Here is a 23149-nt window from a genome sequence, read left to right as displayed (position 1 = left end):
TGGAATGACCCAAGCCCTCCTAAAGTCAAAACGTGAAGTGATAATCCATCATAACCCACTCAGAAGATTTCCATAACATGTCCATAAATCTTCATTTCGTCACCCCATCTTGAAGATTTGTTCATTTCAACATGCATCGGGGGGCGTAATGAGCTTCACTTAGCAGCTGCAAGTGGGACTTCTGGTCATGTTGTTGAGCGTCAGCCGCTTTCAGCGACCGTGGACATATCTCGTCCTGTGAGGAAGAGCCTCGGCTGGAGTCAAAACTTGGAAGCCAGAGAAAAAAAGAATTCAGTGTTTATTTAGGAATATATTAAGAAGTAGGTTCACGTCTTTCAGAAGTGTATATGATACTGTAATTGTGTGTGTGTGAGTGTGTTAAATGTGTGCTAATGCTTGAGTTATGACTTCACTTAGATTCCAGGGTGGTCCTTTCTTAGCCTGTTAGACACACACACTCACACACACGAAAGACACTTTCTTCTCTCTCTCTCTCCTCACAGCCAGACTTTATCACACATTACTAACAAGCATGAAGAGCATTTTGTTCCCTGTCCTTAACACCCGGGGTTCAACACATTGTACGCTCCTAAACTTTCCTCTCTAGCTCGCACACACACACGCACACGCACACACACACGCACACACACACACACACACAGTAAAATGCTTTAACAACTTAGTCATTCAAAACTTTCACTTTTATAGCGCTCATACACACGCCCAGGTGTGGGAACAGAGAAATCTAAAATCCCCTCTTTCTGTGTTGCCTTTCTTGCTCAATCTTTCCTTTTACAAGACCCACCCACCAAACACACACACACACACACACACACACACACACAATGACAGGATCTCTCTCTGCAGGCTCCAAGGGTCTGATGAAAGTGTTGGGAATGTGTACTGAGAGGCCACTGACACTTCCTCCACTTTCTAGTACTGACGACTGGCCTCAGGCATCTGGTGCCCCGGTGGCTGCTCCCTCCAGACGTTTAATGGCCATAAGCCGCAGATGACAAATAGAATAGATGGGCTTTCATCTGCGGCGGCACTTATCGCAGAGTCTCCCGCGCCGTGGATCTATTCTGCATTAGCGCAGCGGCCGTCACTCAGCCGCTCCGCTCGCTGCTTTTATGATGGCTGAGTTGCCGCTTTCTCTGGATATAAGTAACAATTAAAAACCTCAAAATGACACGAGGGAATGATAATGTCCTTTGGAAAGTAATTAAAACATCGCCACAGACACCAAAGGGGAAAAGAACGAACCCATCACAAACAGGAAACGGCTGCTTTCCGCGCATCATCACAAAGTTAGCAGTTTGTTTCCAGAGCCAATTTCAGACCCCATCACTTGACTTGAAGAATATGAGGAAATCTTTTTTTTTTAAATGTACTATCTGATCAATAAAAGCAGTTTCCTTGAAGGACAGCTTCGCATGTTTTAAAGTCTTTCTTAAAACAGTACTCACATGCTACAATGAAACATTTTTGCTCTTGCTTTAATGGTTCCTGGCTGTTCACACATGCAGTTGAAACATCCAGCGTCCTCGTTCCACACACAGTGTTCTCAGTGTTCTTTGTTTCTGTGCTGCAGTTGAGGTATAGAGTATGTTTTGTCATTAAAAATCATTCTCACTTGATTTAAGTCAGACTGCTGAAGTCTCAAATAAACTTCTCAAATAAATGTCCCAGTATGAATGGGACAAATGGTCACAGCAAGCAAAAGCAATGCCCATATGAGCACTACAGACATAGAAAATGTGAACCTGTCGAGTCTTAACATTTTGCGTCCTCTCATTTAAAATAAACATGCACTTAGAATTCTGACACGGTCATTAACCAAATAAAAACCTACAGTAAAACATATAGAGATGAAAATAAAGTGTCCCTATTATAAACGTTTATTTCTTTCCATGTCTCGTCCTCAGAAATCAACCTGCAGAAATGAAGCAGGCACATCCGGCTCGTCTGCAGCGCTACAGTATTAGCAATAATTCAATACAGCTAATAGAATGTACCGTTGTTATTTCAGTGAATGAAACAACATTTTATAACCACTCCAAGCAAACATGGCTGCAGATGGAGTCCCTTATCGGCCCGCCTCAGGAAACTGGAGCTATAAACACTGTCCAGAAAACCGTTTATTTAATTGATTAGGGCTTCCTTTATACTGTTACTGGTGCACTACCATGCCTAATACACACCCGATTTGCCTTGGGAATAAAAAGATGTTGTGCACTGCCAGTCTACTGTACAGTTGATGGGTGGTATTGCTTTTGGCTCAGATTAGGATTTAAAAATGGGCTAAATGGGGAATTTATAGCATGCGGTTCTATGGAACAAAAGCAAAGTCAGGAGCTAAATTATGGGTTATTGCTACCGTCTAAACGAACCCTCTTCATTATGTTACATGTCTTGTACATCACGGCCGTCAAAACAGTGTGCTACCGATGAGATTTAGCGCTCCTCTGTGCAGTGGAGGTGCACGGGCCGAAAAATATTTTTGGCAAACTTCAGCTTTCATAGCTTTCATAGCTTTCAACACCGCCTCATTTCCCAGGAGCGTCTCTTGGTTTTCATGTGAATTTGTGAGAGGTGAACGTTGCAAATTAGTCCAAGAGTCAGGGAAAAAAAAAAAAAAAAAAGCCTTAGTGTTTGCAGTTGAGTTTTTGGCAGAGCGGAGATGTTTGCTGTGTCGCTGCAGAGGGAAAAGAGGGCTTAGAGGATTTGAACAGCCTTATGAGGAGAAGGTAAATCAAGAGAGGAGGATTTCCACAAAAACACTGGCCTCTGATGCAGAACGTCTAATGCTCCTTCCTCCTCGTCCCCTCTTGTTTCTGCAGTTGCTGCACCCCCCGGACGCACACACACACACACACACACACACACCACTCTACTCCAGCCCTGAGGTCCTATTTCCGGTCAGGGGCGTATGAGAGACACCAGCCAGCATCTGTACGGGACTGCAGCTTATTACGCACACACATGATCCTGTGAGCATTGTTTATGTGTGTGTGTGTGTGTGTGTGTGTGTGAGAGAGAGAGAGAGAGAGAGAGTTGCTGATGTTGCTGCTGTTGCTGCGTAGTTTTCTTAGCAGGAACACTCGTAAAACTCCAACAGATGGAAAAAACATGTTTGAGCTTCATATCACACTGGTGTTTATTCACGCAGCACACATAGATACACACACACACACACACCACACACAACACACAAGCAAGCATGCAGGCACGCGGACACACACACACACACACACACACACCACCCTTGTGTATTGCTGCTGCAAACGGTGACTTGTAGACAATGCAAGTTTTGTTTCGAACGATCGTTTTTAGACCTTGTGCTCTCATAAAGCTGCTGTTCCTTTCCTAACGAAGGCTGTTTTCTGTATGTGGAATACGCAGGGCACCACACACACACACACACACACACACACACACACACACACACAGTGACTACTAATCATGTTGAGTCGAAATCCAAAGAGGATTTTTATTTTTCTGTGTTTCGGGAACCGGCTTAGAACCACGTTACCTAAAGCTCTGCTTTACGTTGAACGTTGTGAAAGGGGAATATATACGTAACAGCCCAGAAAGTACGGATTAACTCATTCTTGACTGAAGCATCAAAGCAGAACGTGTGCTCAGAAAAATGAAAATTTAAGCCAAGAGGCAGAGATACATAAATACATCATTCAAATACTGTTTCTGAGAACATTTAGCAGCCCTTAATTGACATATAATGGTCGGTTGATGGTTAATTGTTGATTCCTATAGGCTACCATAGACAAATTATACAAATTATTGAACTTTAAGAGAGGTCCTTGCAATGCAGATGCGGAAATGTTGTTGCTTAATACCCACCCACACACCCACACACCCACACACACACACACATGCTGATATCCATACAGTTCTGAAGAAAACCAATCCAATTGCTGGGGGCTTTACGATTCATTTACTGATGAAATCTAGCTTTTCTGTGGTATTTCTTTCTTTCTTTCTTTTTTTTTTGGTATCTGTGAGAATTGTTTGGGGATGATAAGCAGTGTTACAGGCCGGTGCGTGTGAAAAATAAGCCTTGCTTTACACATAAAATCTCCAGCACCTCTACTATATACTATATACTGAGAGATCAGAGCGAGCGAGATCAGAGCATCAGCTTGTTCAATCAAACCTTCACATTTTTTAAACATGTAATGTATTCTCTCCTTTCAGAAAGCACCACTGCCACCATGGCTGAGGAACAGTGCTACTACAACGAGACCATCGCCTTCTTCTACAACGGCAGCGGCAAGTACCTTGCTACTGACTGGAACACTGTCAGCAGGCTGGTGATGGGCCTGGGCATCACCGTGTGCATCTTCATCATGCTCGCCAACCTCCTGGTGATGATCGCCATCTACGTCAACAGGAGGTTTCACTTCCCCATCTACTACCTGATGGCCAACCTGGCAGCTGCTGACTTCTTTGCTGGACTGGCCTACTTCTACTTGATGTTCAACACGGGGCCGAACACGAGGCGCCTGACCGTTTCCACGTGGCTGCTCCGCCAAGGCCTGATCGACACCAGCCTGACGGCGTCCGTGGCCAACCTGCTCGCCATCGCCATCGAGCGCCACATCACCGTGTTCCGCATGCAGCTACACACGCGCATGAGTAACCGGCGTGTGGTGGTGGTGATTGTCATAATCTGGACCATGTCCATAGTCATGGGGGCCATCCCCAGTGTGGGCTGGAACTGCATCTGTAGCATTAAGACCTGCTCCAACATGGCGCCACTTTACAGCAACTCCTACCTGGTCTTCTGGGCAGTGTTTAACCTAGTGACTTTTGTTGTCATGGTGACGCTATATGCCCACATCTTTGTGTACGTGCGCCAGAGGACCATGAGGATGTCCCGGCACAGCTCGGGACCACGACGCAACCGAGATACAATGATGTCGCTGCTGAAAACCGTGGTGATTGTGTTGGGTAAGGAAGAGATATAATGTCTATCTATCTATCTATCTATCTATCTATCTACCTTTTTTTTTAACAAAGGACTCTGGCTGCATAGATGCTCTTCTTCCCTTAAGCTCTCTATTACTAGTTGTCATACTGTATCTCTATGGAGTGAGGTACCTCTGCTATATGTGTATGTAATATATCTCTGTTGTGACATTTGAAGTCAACAGCAGCAGCAGAACAGTGAATTTGATGATGAGTGTGATCTGTGAGGCTGCAAGCACAGCATCTGCTTCAAATACACCACCTGGGCCAACCCCTCTCCCTGTGCGAGTCACGTTTATGTGCTGTGATTCTGCATGAGCTGCTGCAGTGACATTGTGTGCATATGAGTAGTTCAAGTGCTGGAAGTGTTGTCTCAGTTGTGGAAGGGGAAGAGATAGAAAGACTGCTGCCACAGCGCTTTGACAGATGTGGTGTGTTGACTTTATACAGTGCACTCCATTTTTCACTGTAAGCAAAATCGCTTTCCTTGTTTCCTGAAGAAAGTGAAAGTGTAGATGTGACAGATGCCCACACAGAGGCCTGGTTTGGTGGGGAAAGTTTCAAAAAGCCTTACAACTACACCACACTGCAGTGTACTGAAAACGTTTAAGGTAAATGAAGACAAATTAAGAGATCCCATGCTGTATTTATGTTACTATCAGGAGTCTGCTCAACCCGAACTGATCTCACACCGGCCTCCTGGCTCCTCACATCATTAACAGAATTTTTCTGAACCCCAGAATGTCTCTGTCTATATTAAGAATTGTGAAATATTCACAGCCAACCCATGATTAATTAGAATTATTACATTCCTGCCGGTTGGACATGCTTCAGGCCATACTTTTTTTGTACCTCTAGTGCACCAGCCTCTCTGAGATAGAAATGATGCCCAAACCTCTGAAAATAAGAACCAAGTTGCAATAATCCAGAATATTTGGATAATTAGGATTGTACTGTCGTATGGTCTGGTTGTTTTTGTGGTTGTTAACACATTAATGCAGCGACAGGTCTCTCTATCAAGGTGAGCTGTGCGTGTTTTACATCGAAGCATTCAGCAGAGATATGTCTGTAGAACAGTGGCTCAGTGGTGTCTAATGAAATAGAGGCATTGCTGTGTTTTAAATGGACTCACTATTGCACATCAGCAGACCAGCTCGGCCGTGTGTAAAGCGAGAGTGTGAACTGTGGGAAAAGGACTTCTTACTGCCTGGAAGCAGGATGTGTTGGTCCCAGACAAAACATGCCGGAGGATTCCATGTGATTTGTCTTCTGTGTGCTGCGTTATCTCATCCTGTTGCCTCTGTTGTCTTTGCTCCCACCTTAATGCAAAGCAGTGGACGGCTCCAGCCTACAGCATGTATAAAACTCACATAAAAACACGTCCTGTTGCTTAGAGATGCTTTGTTTCGGCTTATTCAACCTGCCTCGTAGCTCAGAGTTTTGCCGAAAAGAGGCGAGTCTCATCTGCTGACATAGGCTATAGGGTGCAGATATGAAGACTGGCCATGAAGTAAATGAGCATGTGAGCGGACTGCTTTTGGTTGCACCTAGTAAAGTTATTCTGTGGAGAAGATGAAAGATAAGTGACCAGGGAAGGAAAGCATAGTTCAAATTTGGTCTATATAACTTCTTTTTTATTGCCATTGCCTTCACTGATTAATACAATAACCAAAAGATATTCACTGTTCAGGCTGCTTCTCAGCAGCATAATGTCAAACAACACATTTGTTTGAAAGGAGCTGCATGACCTGCCTTAAGAGCATAACAATATATCACTTCCATGCTCTTTTTTTCATTGTATCATCATTGAATGAAAGTTTGACGGTCCGTGTGCCGTTGCAGCTGCTCCCGCCTTTTCTCAGTCACTATTCCACGTATCACGAGAGAGAAAAGTCTGAGTCATCCAATAACACAGAAAAAGCCCGTAAATAAATGCAAGCACGTTCCAGATGCCGAGAGGTGACTTCATCCCAAAACAGCACAGGATTTCTTAGAAATCAAACAAGCCATGTCACGCCCTCTTTCAAGAGTTTCTCAACATCAGGTTCAGCCAGTCAAGGGAATGACGTGAGAGTCGAAGTTTATAATTTACAAAAGCTTTACTTTATCTAGAAAGGATCGAGAAATTTGAGGTTTTGGTGTAAACACAAACTACTCTGTTGCCTACTGAAAGAGACATGAAGTCACGCCCACTGGGCGACTTAACTATATGCTGCTCTTTGGCTGCATTCCCAGAAGGGTTTAGCTGACGACTGTGAAATGTATAAATCGAGGACCACAGCGTGGTTAATTGATAACAGAGGGGTACCTGTCAGCTATCGGCTTTATTTGAATGTGTTGCATTCAAGAAAAAAACGTCCATTGAAGAACATTGAAGAATACTTGAACAAGGACTGTGAACACACCTACGAACACAACATTTCTTCTTTTTGTCTAATATAATGTGGCAAAATGTATTTTATGCTGAGGCTGAGCTACAGAGGCGTGCTTAACTTAATTTATCGCCTGCCGTTGGTCAGAGCCATTTTACAATACTGAAGACAGTTTCAGAAATCTCATTGTTATTAACACTGTTATTAATTTGAATCATTGTTGTTTTGAATTCCAGAACAAATCACATTCGTTTCTCTTTAGCGATGCCAAAGCCTTACTGGGAAAGTAAGTCTTTTGAGCAAGGGTGTGATGTGTTTTGGTTCAGTCTGGAATCCACCGCTGTTTCTGAATGAGGTCATTTTTTAAAGCGGCGAGGAGGACGTGAAAAAAAACAGGAGGTAGCTGTCTGTTTCGACTGGATATACAGTACAACCGCTGATTCACATCAGGCTCCACTGGGGTCAAAGTTGCCATTGAGTTCTGGGTTTTTGATTACGTTTGACTTCTTTGGGGAAGATTACGATGGGTTGACGAGGAAGTGAACCCCACGGCAATTCCCTGTCCAGCTTTTCCCATCTGCTGACCAGATGATAATAACTGCTCCCCTGCTGCCTGCTGTCCCCTCCACTTGTCCCTCTCAGGGTGCTGTGAAGCCAGCCACGGGAAATTTCTTCCAGGAAGGACAGGATGAGATAGAAAAAAAAAAAAAAAAAAACGTGCACGCATCCATAAGCACATAGATATACAATATATGTACACACACTCACTTTCACACTCACATGAACCCTCCTACCAAATAGAGAAGAGTGGGACATGAGACTGGTTCCACTCGCACAAACTCAAATGATGGGAAAACAAAACCAGGATCTGGCTTGTGCTTGATTTTCCAGAGACAAATATAGGGACGCGCACACACACACACACACACACACACACACACAAAGATATCCCACTCATTGCGTATCTTCGCACTAGTGATGGGAATTTCAGCTCTTTTTATTGAGCCAGATCATTTCTCAGCTCAGCAGTAAGAGCCGGCTCTCACTTCTTGTAGTATTACGTCTAGCTTTTATAACTTTGCCACCTTGAGCTAGTTTTTGACCTATAATTGCTATGTGTGCATATAAATCACTTACATTATTCAGTGTAATTCTATGAAACCTTATGATATCCAGAACACCTTTATTTAAAAATATGTTCGGTATGAAAACCTTAATTAATGCAAAAACACCAAACATGTGTACTGAATGTTCTATTTGTATTGAACTGTGTATGTTGGTGACGTACAGTCTCACCATGCTTGGGTCTTTATATTATTACCAAAGTGAAACATTTCAGGATCATATTCAACTAATACTTCACAGGATCACCTTACACTTCAATATTTATCACAATTCAAAAACAAATAGATCCGTATCAGGACTGTTGATGTTAGGTGGCCAATTTGTTTGGCTCTAAAATATCCATATAGCACTCAAGAACCAGTATCTCCAACAAAGAACAGCACACAGATGCTTTCCTAACCTTTCCAGTGAGAAGAATCCAGAACTGTGGGCCTCCCATTAGATATACCAGCTGAGAGGTCCCAAACCAGGCTACCAACCATGTGTGGCACCACTCCTTGTAATTTAGTGATGGACAAAAATCTCCGCTTGTGTTAGAACGAGGCCAGAACAGCTGCTGCAAGCGGCTGCATGTGTGCCACTTTTGTTGAATGCTGTATGTATGCGTGTGTGTCTTGTTGCCGGTTTAAAAACTACAGGTCACAGGCAGTCTCGCAAGTCCGTTGAGCCGCTGATGCTTCTCTGCTGAAAACAACGAAAAAATTTGAATGACACCAACAGAGATTCTCTTCATCGCTCGTCAGTGAGTCAACAGCGCTTTCAAATTAAGCGTGACTCTTGTTCACTGTGTGAGTGTCTGTGTGTCAGGTGCTGGCTCATGTAGGAGTCCTCTGTGAATGATTTGATTATCTTAAAGCCTGTGGTGCTGTATGCAGTTGCATCAGCAGACAGCGAGGAGCGCCAAGACATACCATCGGCTGAACACATGCACGCAGATGCTGTATCGCCGTCTTACTCTTGTCTCAGGATCACAGTGTATAACCGCTCAATATTCAGCCCAAGAGCTGACGGTGTGTGACTGAGAGCAGCACCAACCAGAGCCAACTCCGGCCGTCCAATCTGCCGTCACTGTGGAAACTTGACTGGTGTGCAGCTCGCAATGTCACCTGTTCTGTGTGTGTGTGTGTGTGTGTGTGTGTGTGTGCCTAATGCAAGAAATCACCGTTCGCAGTGCAGCTTTTCTAATCACTCACAACGGCAGCATCTGCGCATATGAATCCGGTTCCAGCAGAGTCAGTTGTTAATTTCTGGCAAGCCCTGCTCGAACACCCATTGTATCATTAAATGCGTCCTGGGCCTGCACCTCCGGCATGTTTTACTTGTCCTTTCGGCTTTTCGAGTAAGCCTGGATTTGTGAGCCTGCATTACCAACTAAAAGATTATACTTGAGTATAATCGAGTATTATCCAGATCAGCTCTGCCTGTTGGGAAAGGAATTTGTTTTGTGTGCGTTGTTTATTTCATAGAAAATCTATAGAATACCCTTAAAAATACTCCTGAAACACTCCTTAAATCTGTATTAATTAAGTTGATAAAAAGATGATCACAGGCATGCAAATGTGAGTAAGCCTGACAGATACATTGACCAATATAACTGATTATTCATTGATCATTCTAGCAAAGATGCGCAAAAATGTTTCATAAAGTTCAGAATTGTTTCATAGTATTCTAATTTTCTTAATATATTTTTATATATATGGGTTTATTTATCATAATTTTGTTGCATTTGTTGTTGTTGCTATGTTTTGGACAAAACTATTTCTCTAAAGTTTGTTTCTGCTATGCGTTTATGTTAAAACACAAATACCAGCCAAGATGTCGCTATTATATTGACCAGTATGCAAGTGTTAATGGTTGAATGTGATTGGCTGATTGTTTTGCAGTGCATTCTGGGACAGAATAACAGAGCCGACTCTAATTAGAAAACATCTGCGTTCATTGCCTGAAGCACAGAAACTGAATTTGGTGGCACCAAACAGCAGAATGTAACCATATACACACAATTTTTGTCAACAAAACAGCTGGAAGATAGGATCGGACTGGTGTTATTTTAAAAGTTCGAGGTCCAAAGTGCCGCTTTAGATCAGATGCAATTTTAGAAAATTGGATTCAGACTGGCATGGCTGTGGCTAACAATCTGGATTTGATCTAAACCATAAGAGAACACTACAGTATCAATGTGCTCTGTTTTTTGCTGTCAACTTTTTGTCTTTTTATTGCAACCTCTTGAGAAAAAAGACCAGAAATATCAGCACCTGACCAACAGCTCTGCGTATATGTCACAGCCTGTTTGCAAGCAGAGCAGAAAACCTTTTCAAAGCCATTTCAAAGGCCTCACTGTACTCCCGGTCAAAAGACTGTTTCTCTTACCATTAGATCACTGTGGCACCGTCACCAGACTCCATCACTGTGCACACCACAAGCCTCTTTATCAGCAACTGTAAACACTCGTCTACTGAAGGTGAATTTTTACGTGTCCAATCTCCAGTGTGTGAGGAGCAGAGAAAAAAACTGTGGACAAAAAGGGAGTGTGTTTGGGTTGGGAAAATGATAGAAAGAGATAAAGGAGAAGGGCGAAAGTGAGAGGCAGACATGGGGATGGAGAGGAAGAGAGGAAGACAGGTTGCAGACAGAGACCACTGCAAGGCAAACACGAGAGAGATAAGAGAGGGAGAAAGAGAGGGAAAAAAAAGTGGAGAGACAAAGTGACAAGACGCAATGTAAAAAATAAAGTAGGATATAAAGAAAATAAAGGGTTGGGGGAAAGAGTGAGGGTGTGTGGGGGGGGGGGGGGGGGTAGGGAGACACAGAGAGATGCAGATAGAGAGATTAATGGAAGAAAAGGAGTGAGCCACACAGAAGAATGAGAGCAGTAATTTAATATTGGGTGTTTATTCATTTTTAAGGGCCCGAGAGGATTGCACATTAGTGGAAATCCAAGCCGGCACGCAGACATGTGTGAAATAATAGTAAGGCCTGAAAAACCCACACAGCACAACGTGAAGCTCACACATAATGAGCCGAGCATGTAGCCCCATGTGGAAAACATCAGTGCGACGTAGAGAAGGACAATGCAGCGTTGGAAGGATCAGAGACACAAAGGCTCACGCACGACACGCCAAAACATCGACATTACTGCTGACAGTGAATCACAGGGGACTTCACTTCACCTCAGTAGACGACGGTGAGAAAATAGCAGGTGTATTTTGGTCTGAAGCTTCATGTTATCCTGCAGTCGCAAACAGAAGACTGTCGGCTAACACTGAAAACAACCTGTGTCAACATTTTCTTGGGAATCTTGTGGTCTTGCAAATGGTGGTGTTTTGTCTCAGAAGCAAAAGTGGAAATGGCAAAACTTTATCGTAGCGCTGCAAAGCGTCTAAGAGAGGAGGTTTGGGTGGATGGATGGGCGTACCAAGAGAGTGACATAGATGTAATGGGAGACCATGGTTCACATCCCGTCTCGTACCAGCACTCTACAGTGGTGTCTATAACCGTGACTAAGATAACCTTTATCCTGGGTTCAGACTACACAATATCAGCCATGGGGTGTGTCATCGGCGATGCACAAAATCGTAAAAGACGACAAGCTATGTCTGCGCAACAAGCCCTCCAAACTAGAGGACAAAATGTGTTGTTTGTCAGTTTGTTGTTGGTTGTTTGCCCAGAGGGGTTTCCTGTATGACGGCCCCAAAACTGTTCCAAATCTCAGCTAAAACACAATTATGTTTTATGCTAGGGTTAAGGTTTGGTCAGACTCAGGAAAACATCGTGCTGAGGTTAAAATATGACTTCTTTGTTAAGTTTGGGGCTGTTTCCTTGGCATGGTTACATGTGAACCATAAAACCATCAAAGCAGAAAGGAAAAGAAAAGAAAAGAAAAAAGAAAATGTTGTCGCCCTGCTTAATTGTATCTGGCAATTTGGATAGTTTGATTCAATATGAGGAAATTTCAGTGTCTACAGTTTCACTGGAATGACTTTCTGCTTAAACAGTCAAACACCATGCCACACACCATGCACAGCCCCCCGCCTCACTGAACAGGGTCTCTCCATTCTCACACATCCCAATTCAACCACTAATTAAAATGGAAAAGATATTGTTCTGTACATGATTTATGTCATGGGATTGTTTTTCAGAAGTCAGAACCTCATCACCAAAACGACAACCTCCATGCAAGCGTATTACGATTAACGCAACCTTTCTGCAAGCTGTTTTTCAAAGTGCACCCAAGTGACTGGAAACTGACGCCATCACAAAGTGCAGGCAATCAAATCTCATTCCTGCTTAAAGGGCTACACATGCAAAACCACCTGCGTGATCCTTTAAGCCCTTTAACCTCGTATTTATGTAATTCCGCGGCGCGCTGCATGTGACGGAGTGCAGCAGAACAAGCTGCAGCCGACAATGTGTCAGTAACACCGAACAACAGCAACAACATCTTACGGATCGTCTCCGTGGGAGAAACATGACACGTGAGCCATTAGGAAAAAGCCTTCTCGCTAAGTTAGATTAGGAAAGAGAGCCACATTTCCTCGTTCGAGGGAGGAGGTGGCGTGCAGAGACAGAAAAATACATCGAAATAATCATCACTCAAAATCCCCCTAATGATGTTGTGTGGAGCAAAGAGCTTTAATGCTGAAAGTGAAACTGGCTGTTTCTGGTCAGTAATGATTATAATGGTGATTGGAAGGCTAGGCGCGCTGGGATGGAAGCGGACAGCGTTTTCGGAGTGCTTTCCCAACGCGGTCCAAACGTTTGAACGTTTCACGTGTGTTTGAGTGCGCCGCCATCTGTCTTTGTGATGTGTGTAATTATGTAAGCGAGCGTTTGCGTGTGTTTGTGTCTGCACATGTGAGTGTTTATCTGTGTCTGTCCTCAGTTTTGCATCTGTGTGTGTGTGTGTGGGTGTGTGTGTGTGTGTGTGTGCGGGAGTGTGGAGTTCATTGCCGTAGTCTGGTCCCCATTATTTCCTTATTTTTGTTCCCATAGCCCTCTGTTCTCTGTCTTATGGAAGGCCATTTCCACCAGGACAAGAAAAAAGGATAAAAGTTAGGAATAATAATGAAAGAAATATTCACAGGAGGCAAAAAAAAAAAACTAAAACATTTTTACAACTACTAATTGCTACTTTGATATAAAAATATGAGAATGTCATTAAAAAAAATCATAATCATCATTATGAGATGATAAATCATTTGACTGATTAGTAAATGAATTCAGAATTTTGGCTCATTTATTTTGTTTTGGGGCAAATGGGCTTCCGTACTCATTCGATCCAAACTGTATTAGACTGAGCAGGCAATGCTCTTCATTTGGATACGCATGCATGTCTCTTGCTTCTGTGCAATTCCTAACTCTGTCAAGACCTGGAAAGTGTCAAAGTACTTTTCCATGCATTTCCAGATTTTCCAGGCCTGCGTCAGAGTCGTGTTTATTTACTTTCCTCTCCTGACTTTCCGTTTCTCCGGTCTCTTTTCCCTCCATGTGCCATTTTCAAGTTGTGACAAGGCAAAAGGAGTCACTTACAGGTCCGCCAAAGAAGCCTATTTGTTTCTTCCATAAACAAAAGCTCTGTAAGCTTCATCTGTGAAGAACCTGATGTGGCAGTGACGCTGGTCCATGTGGCAGTGGTAAGGCGGACACTTTTTTTCAGGGAGGAGGCGACGCGAAGAGGCAGTTTTGAGATGAAGGGAGTAATGCAAGCAGCTATATAGCCCTGGCTTCAGAGAGGAAATGAAAGAATCTAAGGGTGAAACCTCTCAGGTCATAGCTTCACACAAAGACTGCTTTCTTCCTCATTCTGGGGGAAAATCAGGTCAAACATCCTCGACAACTCCACTGAAAACAAAAAAGTATCAATGATAAAGAGGCGGCCGGTTATATGAAAGAAAAAAGATTCGTTAATGTTATTTTGTATGGTTTTTGCCTTCCTCAGAGAAGAGTATAGGCTGTGGTTAGGGTTGATTTCATGACTGTATTATGTTTCCATCAGCCTGACACAAAATGAGACAGTGTTGCTAAAGGCAGGAAACACGGTCATGAAATACAATCATAATATTGGTCTGAAGTGTTTTTCCTTTTTTCCTTTTTTTTTTTTTACTGACATTGTTGACGTTGTTGTTTTTTCTGCGCTGAGTCTTGTCCTGTTCGGAGCAAGATGTTTCACTGACAGACAAATAGGTCGGATAGTTTCTCTGCTGGGCTACGAACCGTTTCAGAAATTTATCAAACTCTGGACGGTCTGCCCGCATAGCTGGGAAGTGAGGTCAAGCCTTAGCTGCAGCTGCCGCCTGCAAAACACTAACAGAGAACAGGCCTGCCTGTCAATATCTCTCTCTCTCTCTCTCGCTCTCTCTGTCTCTGCTTGCCTAATTTCTCATCAAGACTTCTTGTTTTACAGCCTCAAGAGTGTAATGTCCTAAAGTTCTCCTATACTCGCGACACATCTGTTGACGGACTTCACAGTACTTGAACTTGACATTCAGAGTAATGAGTTAGTGACCCTCCTCCGCTGCACTAACACACTTGAAGTGATGATGCAGTGTTGTCGCCCAAATGAGGTTTGGAGGTTACAGATAAGATGATGGAATACTGGCGATCCGGTTGCAAAAGTGAGGTGGAGGTCGGTGGTTTATGTTTCTGTAGATGTTTCACATTAAGGGAGGGATAATGGAGGATGTGGATTGTGAGCGGTTCGCTCGAGTGGCTGATTTCCTGAGGAGTCAGGAGTCCAATCCCACCTCCCACAAACAGCGTCGGTTTGTTTTAATGGTGACCAGGAAGTTTTAGTTAACTTTATATCACTTCAAACATCATATGAAACTTTTTTTTTAAGGATCATGTGGAACAGTTTTGAAAACCTCTGACAAGTGATGTTTAAGGCACCAGATCAGCAAACACTCTACTGGTGTGTTTTGGACAAACAGCCTATTTAGTTTAAGTTAGATGATGTGATTTAACATTCCAATCAAATGCTGTGATCAGTTTCCAATGCATTTCTACTTTTCTTTTTTTTTTTTTTATTAGTGTTCACTGTGTTTCGATGATTTTGGGCTTTTATTTTGAAAGAATACCCTTTTTGTGGTCATTCAGATATATGGAGGCCTAAAAGTGACAAATTGTCATTAAAATCTTGACAGCAGTATTGTATAAAAATATACATATGGCACATGTGATTAGTCAAGTAGTTTTATATATATATATATATATATCTTCAGTCAAAAGTGCAATAAGATGTTTAAAAACATTAAATTATAAATGTATTTGTTTCCCCCCGACATTACATTAAAAAAATGATAAAGTGATTGATAATTAAACAAAATCACTTTTTAGCTTTTTTTTTGCTAGCATGTTTAATCATTGACATATTTCCCACTTTCAGCATGAAACATTTTTAATTTTCAGTGGTTTCCTAATCTTTGGTACCTTCTATCATATAAAAAACTAGAACAATGAACAGTGTTGTGATAAATAAGACTGCACTGTGTGGTGAAAGTAAATGGGGGATGAATTTTTGATTCACACAGATTGCAGATAATGGAGTGATGTTATTCATTTACAATCAATTTTGAATGACTTATATCAGGATGTTTATTCGTGCATTTAAATATGTTTTTGACTTAGAAGACAGTGGTTTAGTGGTATTTTTCTGTTTTGGGTCTCCATAACTGGTCACATAATGGACCCTTAATCACAAACTATTTGAAAACACCATACAACAAAAGTACTTTGTGCTCAAAATGTGTCATTAAAAGTTTTAGATGTGGTTATAGAGTGACATGGGCATTTTTCTGCTCCATAGACTGATGATGGTGTGGTCGTTAAGTGATGTGATGTGGTTGTAGAGTGATTTTTGTGTGTTTCAGGACAGACCCAAAACAGCCAAATCTGGTTCCCAGACGACGTGGCTTCACCTATATGTTGGGTCTTCGATCAGTGGTTGTGTTGTAGGGTGCATTCATGGACAACATCTTAGAGCTATTTTATTGGATCATTTTGTAATTATTTCCCTTCTGTCCTTTTTTTGTGGATCGAAAGAGGGAAAGGGAAGACAAGTAGGCGTCACAGGATCAAACACAGGATAAGATATTCAGTTCAGAGTGAAGGTGGAGGTGGCCGGATGCCTCCTATGTGCGACATGACACGGCATAAGTTTCAAGGTGACACTGACAACATGTGTAACCAATTTGAGTCATCAGTACTGAAGTGTAAATCAAAATGAATCATGTGTGTGTCAGCGAAATTTAAGTGTGAGTCCAAAGCAAGTCATCAGTCTTCAAATATAAATCACGAGTCACGAGAATTTAAACTGCAGGGATCCTTTGTACAGCAGTGCCAAAACCCTGAAAATACAAATGAGAAAAACGTACGCTGATTGGGTGAAATCGTAACGTTAACTAGGGGAAATTCAAGAAAGTCGGGCTCACATCACATTTTTGTGGTATTAACTCCACATTGAGCGCGACTGACTCATGAAGAGGCAGAGGAAATCAGGAATTAAAATAGGTGAGAGCATGAGCTTGTTCACTGATTACTAACAGTGTAACTGACATCAAAGGTGCATCAAAACCTGTGTTAACCCGTTCTGTCCCAGACCAAACACTGTGATTTGTGCCACGTTCATTTATGTTCCTCTCAGAGTTTGATTTTGGCTTCACCAGAAATTAAGAAATATATGACGTGAATACTTGTATATAAGATTTATGATGGATTATACACTTGTAGAATTGTCCTAGAAAATCCAAATACTGAAATGCATTTTAAGAGTTTGACATAACCAGACTAATCAGTGAAATCTGTGGCCGTCTCAGTGTAACTAAAAGAAACTATGGGTTCAGATCAGCCTCATAACTTATAAATAACAAAGGTGAAGAATGATAAAGTGCAACAGCCTGTAATAAGACAAACTTTTACTCAATTATTACTCCAGTCACTATGCAGGAAGTATCACACCAAAGTCTCATAGACCCACTGATCCATTCGAGGATAGTCACGTTTTGCTTCACCTACGTGTGAAAACCACACACGTGTATGAAGGTGCACTACCAGCAGGGGGCGATAATGATGGGAGCAAATAACAAACATGGTGTGAAGAGTGACAAAGTTGTTGCATGGAGGAGGTTGTGGTGGATGGATCAGTCAAATACAGGACTATCACCCAGAAGATTGGGGTTTGTGTCCTGTGTGAAATCAACCAAACTGTCATACCTATTTCAACCCAAACCATGATCTTCACCTAAACCTAATCAAGCAGTTTTGGTGCCTAAAGACCTTCACCTGAAATGTTTCTGAGCCAGCTTTATTTTGAAAGTCTAACTCAGTGTTGCATATTTATTATTGCTAACTTAACCACAGAATGAGAATGTGTTCTTTTCATGTGACACTGACGCAGTGGAGCAGTGGGTCTGGTACATGTTTTGGCTTGACACTGGATTGAACCATGCCACTAGACTATGAATAGGTCATAAAATATCATAACAATAACCAATAAACACAGATTTTCACAATTTAGTGAACTCATTGCAGCTGTTCTCCCATTAAGAGTGGGACACCACAAAACTTCTTTGTTCTTTGAAAATCTGTTCTAAATGTTCCCAGCATCCGTTTGAAATTTTTCCCCCTGCTTCGTCTCCTCAGGTGCGTTCATCATCTGCTGGACCCCCGGCCTGGTCATCCTCCTTCTCGACGTCTTCTGTGCCAGCTGCAACGTCCTCACCTACGAGAAGTTCTTCCTGCTTCTCGCCGAGTTCAACTCGGCCATGAACCCCATCATCTACTCCTACCGTGACAAGGAGATGAGCGCCACCTTCAGGCAGATCCTCTGCTGTCAGCGGCAGGAGAACGTCAACGGGACGGCGGCGGAGGGTTCCGACCGGTCGGCGTCATCCATCAACCACACGGTGCTGAGCGGCGGCATGCACCATCACCACCACCACAACGAACACTCGGTGGTATAAAGAAGGGCCGGAGATCGCGGAGATTAATCCAACTGATTGAAGGGGTTAATCTCTTTTAGAGAGACTGACTGAAAGAAGGTAAGCGGCAGTGAGGGAAGGCGAAGAAGGACTGCTAAAGTGACATGAACTTAAGACAGTAACATGATAAATGTGAAGGTGAATGAAGTGGAGAGGTGGATGAGATCACAGTGAAGAAGATGATGGCAACTATGAAGAAAGATGACAAGACCTTACCGCTGCGTGGAGGAAGAACAGGGGAAACGGCTGATTTACAAGGACTCTTAATAGGCTGTTAGTTTTTTTGTTTAGCTGTTTATTATTTTCAATTTGTTTTAAATGTGTTGTTATGGACAACGCTGTTATGAACTATTTAAAAGTAATCTGTGAAATGAAGGTAATGCCAGTATAACCCATCCTCTCTCTCCAGTCTTCTCTAACTTCTTCCTTATGATCCCAGTTCTTAAGAAAGGTCTCATAGCATCATACATACATGTCACATATGGACTCATTCAGAATAGCTGCAGCATGTTGGGTCTGAACCCAGGTTTAGGACTATTCTTTCGTTTCCCGTTACATTTGGGATGGAAGACTTCGGATCTGGGGAAGTTCAAAGCGGCACGTGTAATTCTGTGCTCATAACGTGTAACTGAACGTCGATGCATGTTGTCTCCAGCAGCTTTCACTTTGAGATGACCTTGTGGAGACTCGAGGCTGATCTCTCTTGATAGTCTTTGGATCTGTTTCCAGGGTTTTGACTTTTTCAAACCCATGATTCAAAGTGGAACATTTATGGGACATCCTGCTAATGCTTATAAAATAAATAACTCCATAAATACAGACCTGTTGGACATGTTTAGTGACTTACAAAAAAATACCCATTATTGTCTAAGTAACCAGAGCCACTATTCATTTCTGCAGCAGATCCATCATTCGTCTTTTAATGGCCTTACTGCATAAATACTTTGGGGACTTATTATTCTACCGATCCTCTTCTCCTACTACAACAACAAAAAAAAAAGCTTTTGTGAATGCATCTCAAAAGTTTCTTCCTTTCGTCCAACTTGAATGCACAAAGGGTCCAGGATCAGCAGAAAGCCTGAGTTGTTTCCCTCCAAGGAATTAGAGACAAGTTGTTCCTGGGATCTCACCAGAAAGGAGGAGGAGGATGTTTGCAGCTCCAGGGCAGGCTCGGTGCCGCAGCGTTCTGTGGAGGCAAGGTGAAGGTCATATCTGGGGAGCGTTAACACCCTTCAGATCATGTCATGAAATGTGCTGAGTGGTCACGGATTTATCAAACGTCTCTGCGGCCACGAGGCTGGCTGAGGACGAGAGGTGGAAGTGTGAAAGCGTAGTGTTTATGTTAAATTGCCCTCTGGTGGCGTGAGTGGGATCTCTGAAACGGAAAATGACTGTAATTTATATCGAATTAGAATCCTGAAAATCAGATAATACTATATCCTCATAACAGTGCGAGGTGGGCCATTCCATCTCCAGGATGTTAATGAATGTCTGCCTGAATTTGTGGTTTGCAAACTGCATTTTCACAGAAAAATTATACAGTAGCTGATATAAACAGTTTTGACTGCAAACACTGACCTGCTCTGTTTACCACCGAAATGATTACACTGATGTGGGGGCGCTGAAGTATGTCACCAGATAAAGAAACACAGTGGGCGGAGCCAAAGAAAAGGCTGGAGTGACTTTGTAATGAAGCTAACTAACAAGACGATGCTAACATGCACTCTTGCAGGCGTTTGGTCATAAAACAAAGCGCTGGACCAAATTTAAGTCTCGACCCGATGATGGTGTTACATTAAGAGTCGAATGGTCAGAGAGTTGTATTTCAGTTTGGACTCAGCTCCTCTTCAGCTCGGAAAAAATCCCCTCAAAAATCTTACACTCCAATGTGTGTCTTTATGCCAGCAACTGGGGAAATGTGGTTAATTACTTTGCTGTGAGGGACTCATGAACTTCACTCCCACAGTACCACAGTCTGATAACTCCGCATGATTTTACAAACGCCCCCAAGAAAATAACAAAAATATCTTTCCTCCTAACCAGAAGAAGCTGAATGGCGTGTACACATTTTTGCCCTGACAGTGTTTCTGGCGATATGAAGTAATACAGATGTCTAAAATATGTTATGTTGTGTTTATCTCACCTTATGAGATGGTTGGGGTTATGATGATAATTCAAATGTCCCCTTCCCCGTCGCGGTCTCTCCCAATGGTCTCCCGTGGACTGCTTACATTTCATTCTGAGACTCATCATTGAGGAGCAGCAGCATTGGATTATGTGGTATAGCCTTCCCTATCAGTTTGGACAAAAATCTGGATACACGACCCCAGAAGCTGGCACATGTTACAGTTTGGATTCTGGACTTGTCTCATGCCAAACCTGGTGACAGGCATAAAGTGGGGTTGTGATCATGCTGATGGTTACCAGCTTTATGGAATGTTTACCATATAATAACATGATGTTTGTTAGATGATGATGTTTTACAGCTTACACTCACGATAACACTCAGCGCTCTAGTTGCCTTCATCAGAGGTGAGGCAGAGTTTAGCCAATGCCGTGTTGAGCGGTGTTATATTATTTCCACAAGTGCACTTCCTGACTTCTGCTATTAACGTCCGAGCCAGCTGAGAGTCAGCCTTGCGATGCTATGACGTGCGTTGTTCAAAAGTCGCCAGCTGAACCTTTTGTCCTGACTCGAATCGCAGCACTTTTTGGCCAACGTACACAGACAAAGCTCCTAACAGCTGACAGAAAAGTGAGATTCACGGCCAAAAACACGACCAAATGTTTTCCAGGAAGCAAGATGTTTGTCAGGGATTGAAGCTGCGGGGCTAAAATGAAGTCAGCTGGTATTTTCCAATGTTGGAATTGCCCAAAATGTTGTTCTGTTTATGAGGAAGCGTGAGTGCTTTTATGCAGAGAGGGATTACAGAGTTTGGACTTCTAAACTGTCTTTCCCCATCTAAATTTTCCATGTTGTGTTTGGCCTTTTAATCTTCTGGTTGTGCCTTTACAAGGAAAAAAAAAACACTTGAGAAACTCTAAGACAACAGCCTTACACATTTTTTTTTCTTTGATGAATTAACTTAAATCCTCAAGTTTTGCCTTGGAGTTTGTCCAACTTTGACTACTGTTAGCAGCAGCAGCAGCAGCAGTACAGCTCATCGCTCCAGTGACCAAACCTGGACCCAACCCTCCACACCTGACATTCACTGTAACCATTTTTCTAAGAAATTATTGATTCAGGTTATATAGCAAACCAACTAAACTTCTGTCTTTGTATGTCTTTGTTTACCCGTGTGTGGCTCTTTGTACACCATTGTAAGTATATGTGTACAGTATGTATGTATATAAAATATATAATTCAAAGTTAATCACCAAAGGGAACGTGTTTTTGTGTTTGTAAATTTAACTGTGTTATACTCTGTCCAAATGTACTGTAGGATTGCGTTTATGGTTTTTATGTCATGAGCTCTTTTGTATTGTGATCCTAATTCATGAGTTTCCTGTAGACACTATTACAGTTATTAACTTGTTTGTGACCCACAACTAGATATGTATGTGTGCAGTGCCTTCCAGTCCTCCTCCTTAAAGGGGAAATTACCACCAGGCTGAAAAGCAGTGTTTTGCTGCCCTCTCTGGTTCACAGCTGAAAGCCCGTTGCGCCTCCGACCGCACCACCACTGATGCTGGGCGCGGCTGCTCGGCGCCCAACAGTGCCGTCACAGTGACCTGTGCATGGCTGCAGCAAGTCGAGGTGTAATGACGAGGTGTCGGCAAAAAACAAGCTTTTCAGGCGGTGTTAACCTGCTCTTTAAGTGTGTGTGTGTTGCTAATATTTGCAATTGTCTCGAACGAAGATGTCAATGTTAAAGCAATATTTCACTTTAGTAGAAAGTATTAAATAATGAAGATTTACAACACAGCCTCAAAAAATGTTAGTAGAAACTCATAAAAAGGGATTATACGATATGATTTGGCCAAAATCTAAATTTTTGTTGCACATTATCAACAATCCAACTTTTGTTTTTGGTCAAAACAAGTTAAAATCATCTGATTGTGGTGACACTAATAATTCTTTAGGGCAACACACAAAGGCAGCATTTGACTCATGTCAGAACACCAATTAGTGCTATGTAAGTCCAAGCTCCAGCAGTGTACACCTGTCAACCCACCATCATGCATGACAGGATATGTCCTTTTTCCCAGTGTTAATGTGCACGAACCTTCCCAAAAAGCAACAGTCTTATCAGGTTAACTCCCCAGATTAGCCCATCCCAGCTGCTGTACCCTGACTCCTGCTTATTTTGTCTGCTCAGTGTTCGCTAGTGTCAGCTGACGTTACATGACACAGCCAGTGTGTGTTGCACTTTAGAAATGTTATTTCAATACTGAAAATCTTCCATCCCAGAGTGCACGCGTAGAATGATAACAACATGTATTGTACATTATTGGGCGCAGGCTTACTAAACTGTAGGTCAGAAACATTTTGTTCCTCCAAAAGTGAAACATTGCTTTAAGATGTTTTCGGACGTTTTTGCCAAGCCTCGGATTTAACAAACCATGTACCAGTAGTGTGTAGAAAGGAATTGTGATACAGACATAAAGGTGATTTCCATACTATCTATACTGTACGGGCCAATATCAATGAATGTCCACCCAGAGTCATAGTGTTGATATCCC

The 23149-nt window shown here is 42.5% G+C and overlaps 1 protein-coding gene across 1 annotated transcript in view; it reads left to right on the top strand.

Moving 5' to 3' along the window:
- Positions 1-23149, top strand: part of lpar1 (lysophosphatidic acid receptor 1) — a 36011-nt gene extending 12862 nt beyond the window's left edge. The window contains exons 2-3 of the mRNA XM_041960630.1: positions 4219-4974; positions 18129-23149. Of these exons, the coding sequence (XP_041816564.1) occupies positions 4236-4974; positions 18129-18448 (1059 nt within the window). The 5' untranslated portion in view covers positions 4219-4235 and the 3' untranslated portion in view covers positions 18449-23149. The remainder of the gene's footprint in view (positions 1-4218; positions 4975-18128) is intronic.

Source organism: Chelmon rostratus, chromosome 19, assembly GCF_017976325.1.
Source record: "Chelmon rostratus isolate fCheRos1 chromosome 19, fCheRos1.pri, whole genome shotgun sequence".
In the NCBI taxonomy this organism is placed as follows: Eukaryota; Metazoa; Chordata; class Actinopteri; order Chaetodontiformes; family Chaetodontidae; genus Chelmon; species Chelmon rostratus.
This window is presented reverse-complemented; position numbering and strand designations above follow the sequence as displayed.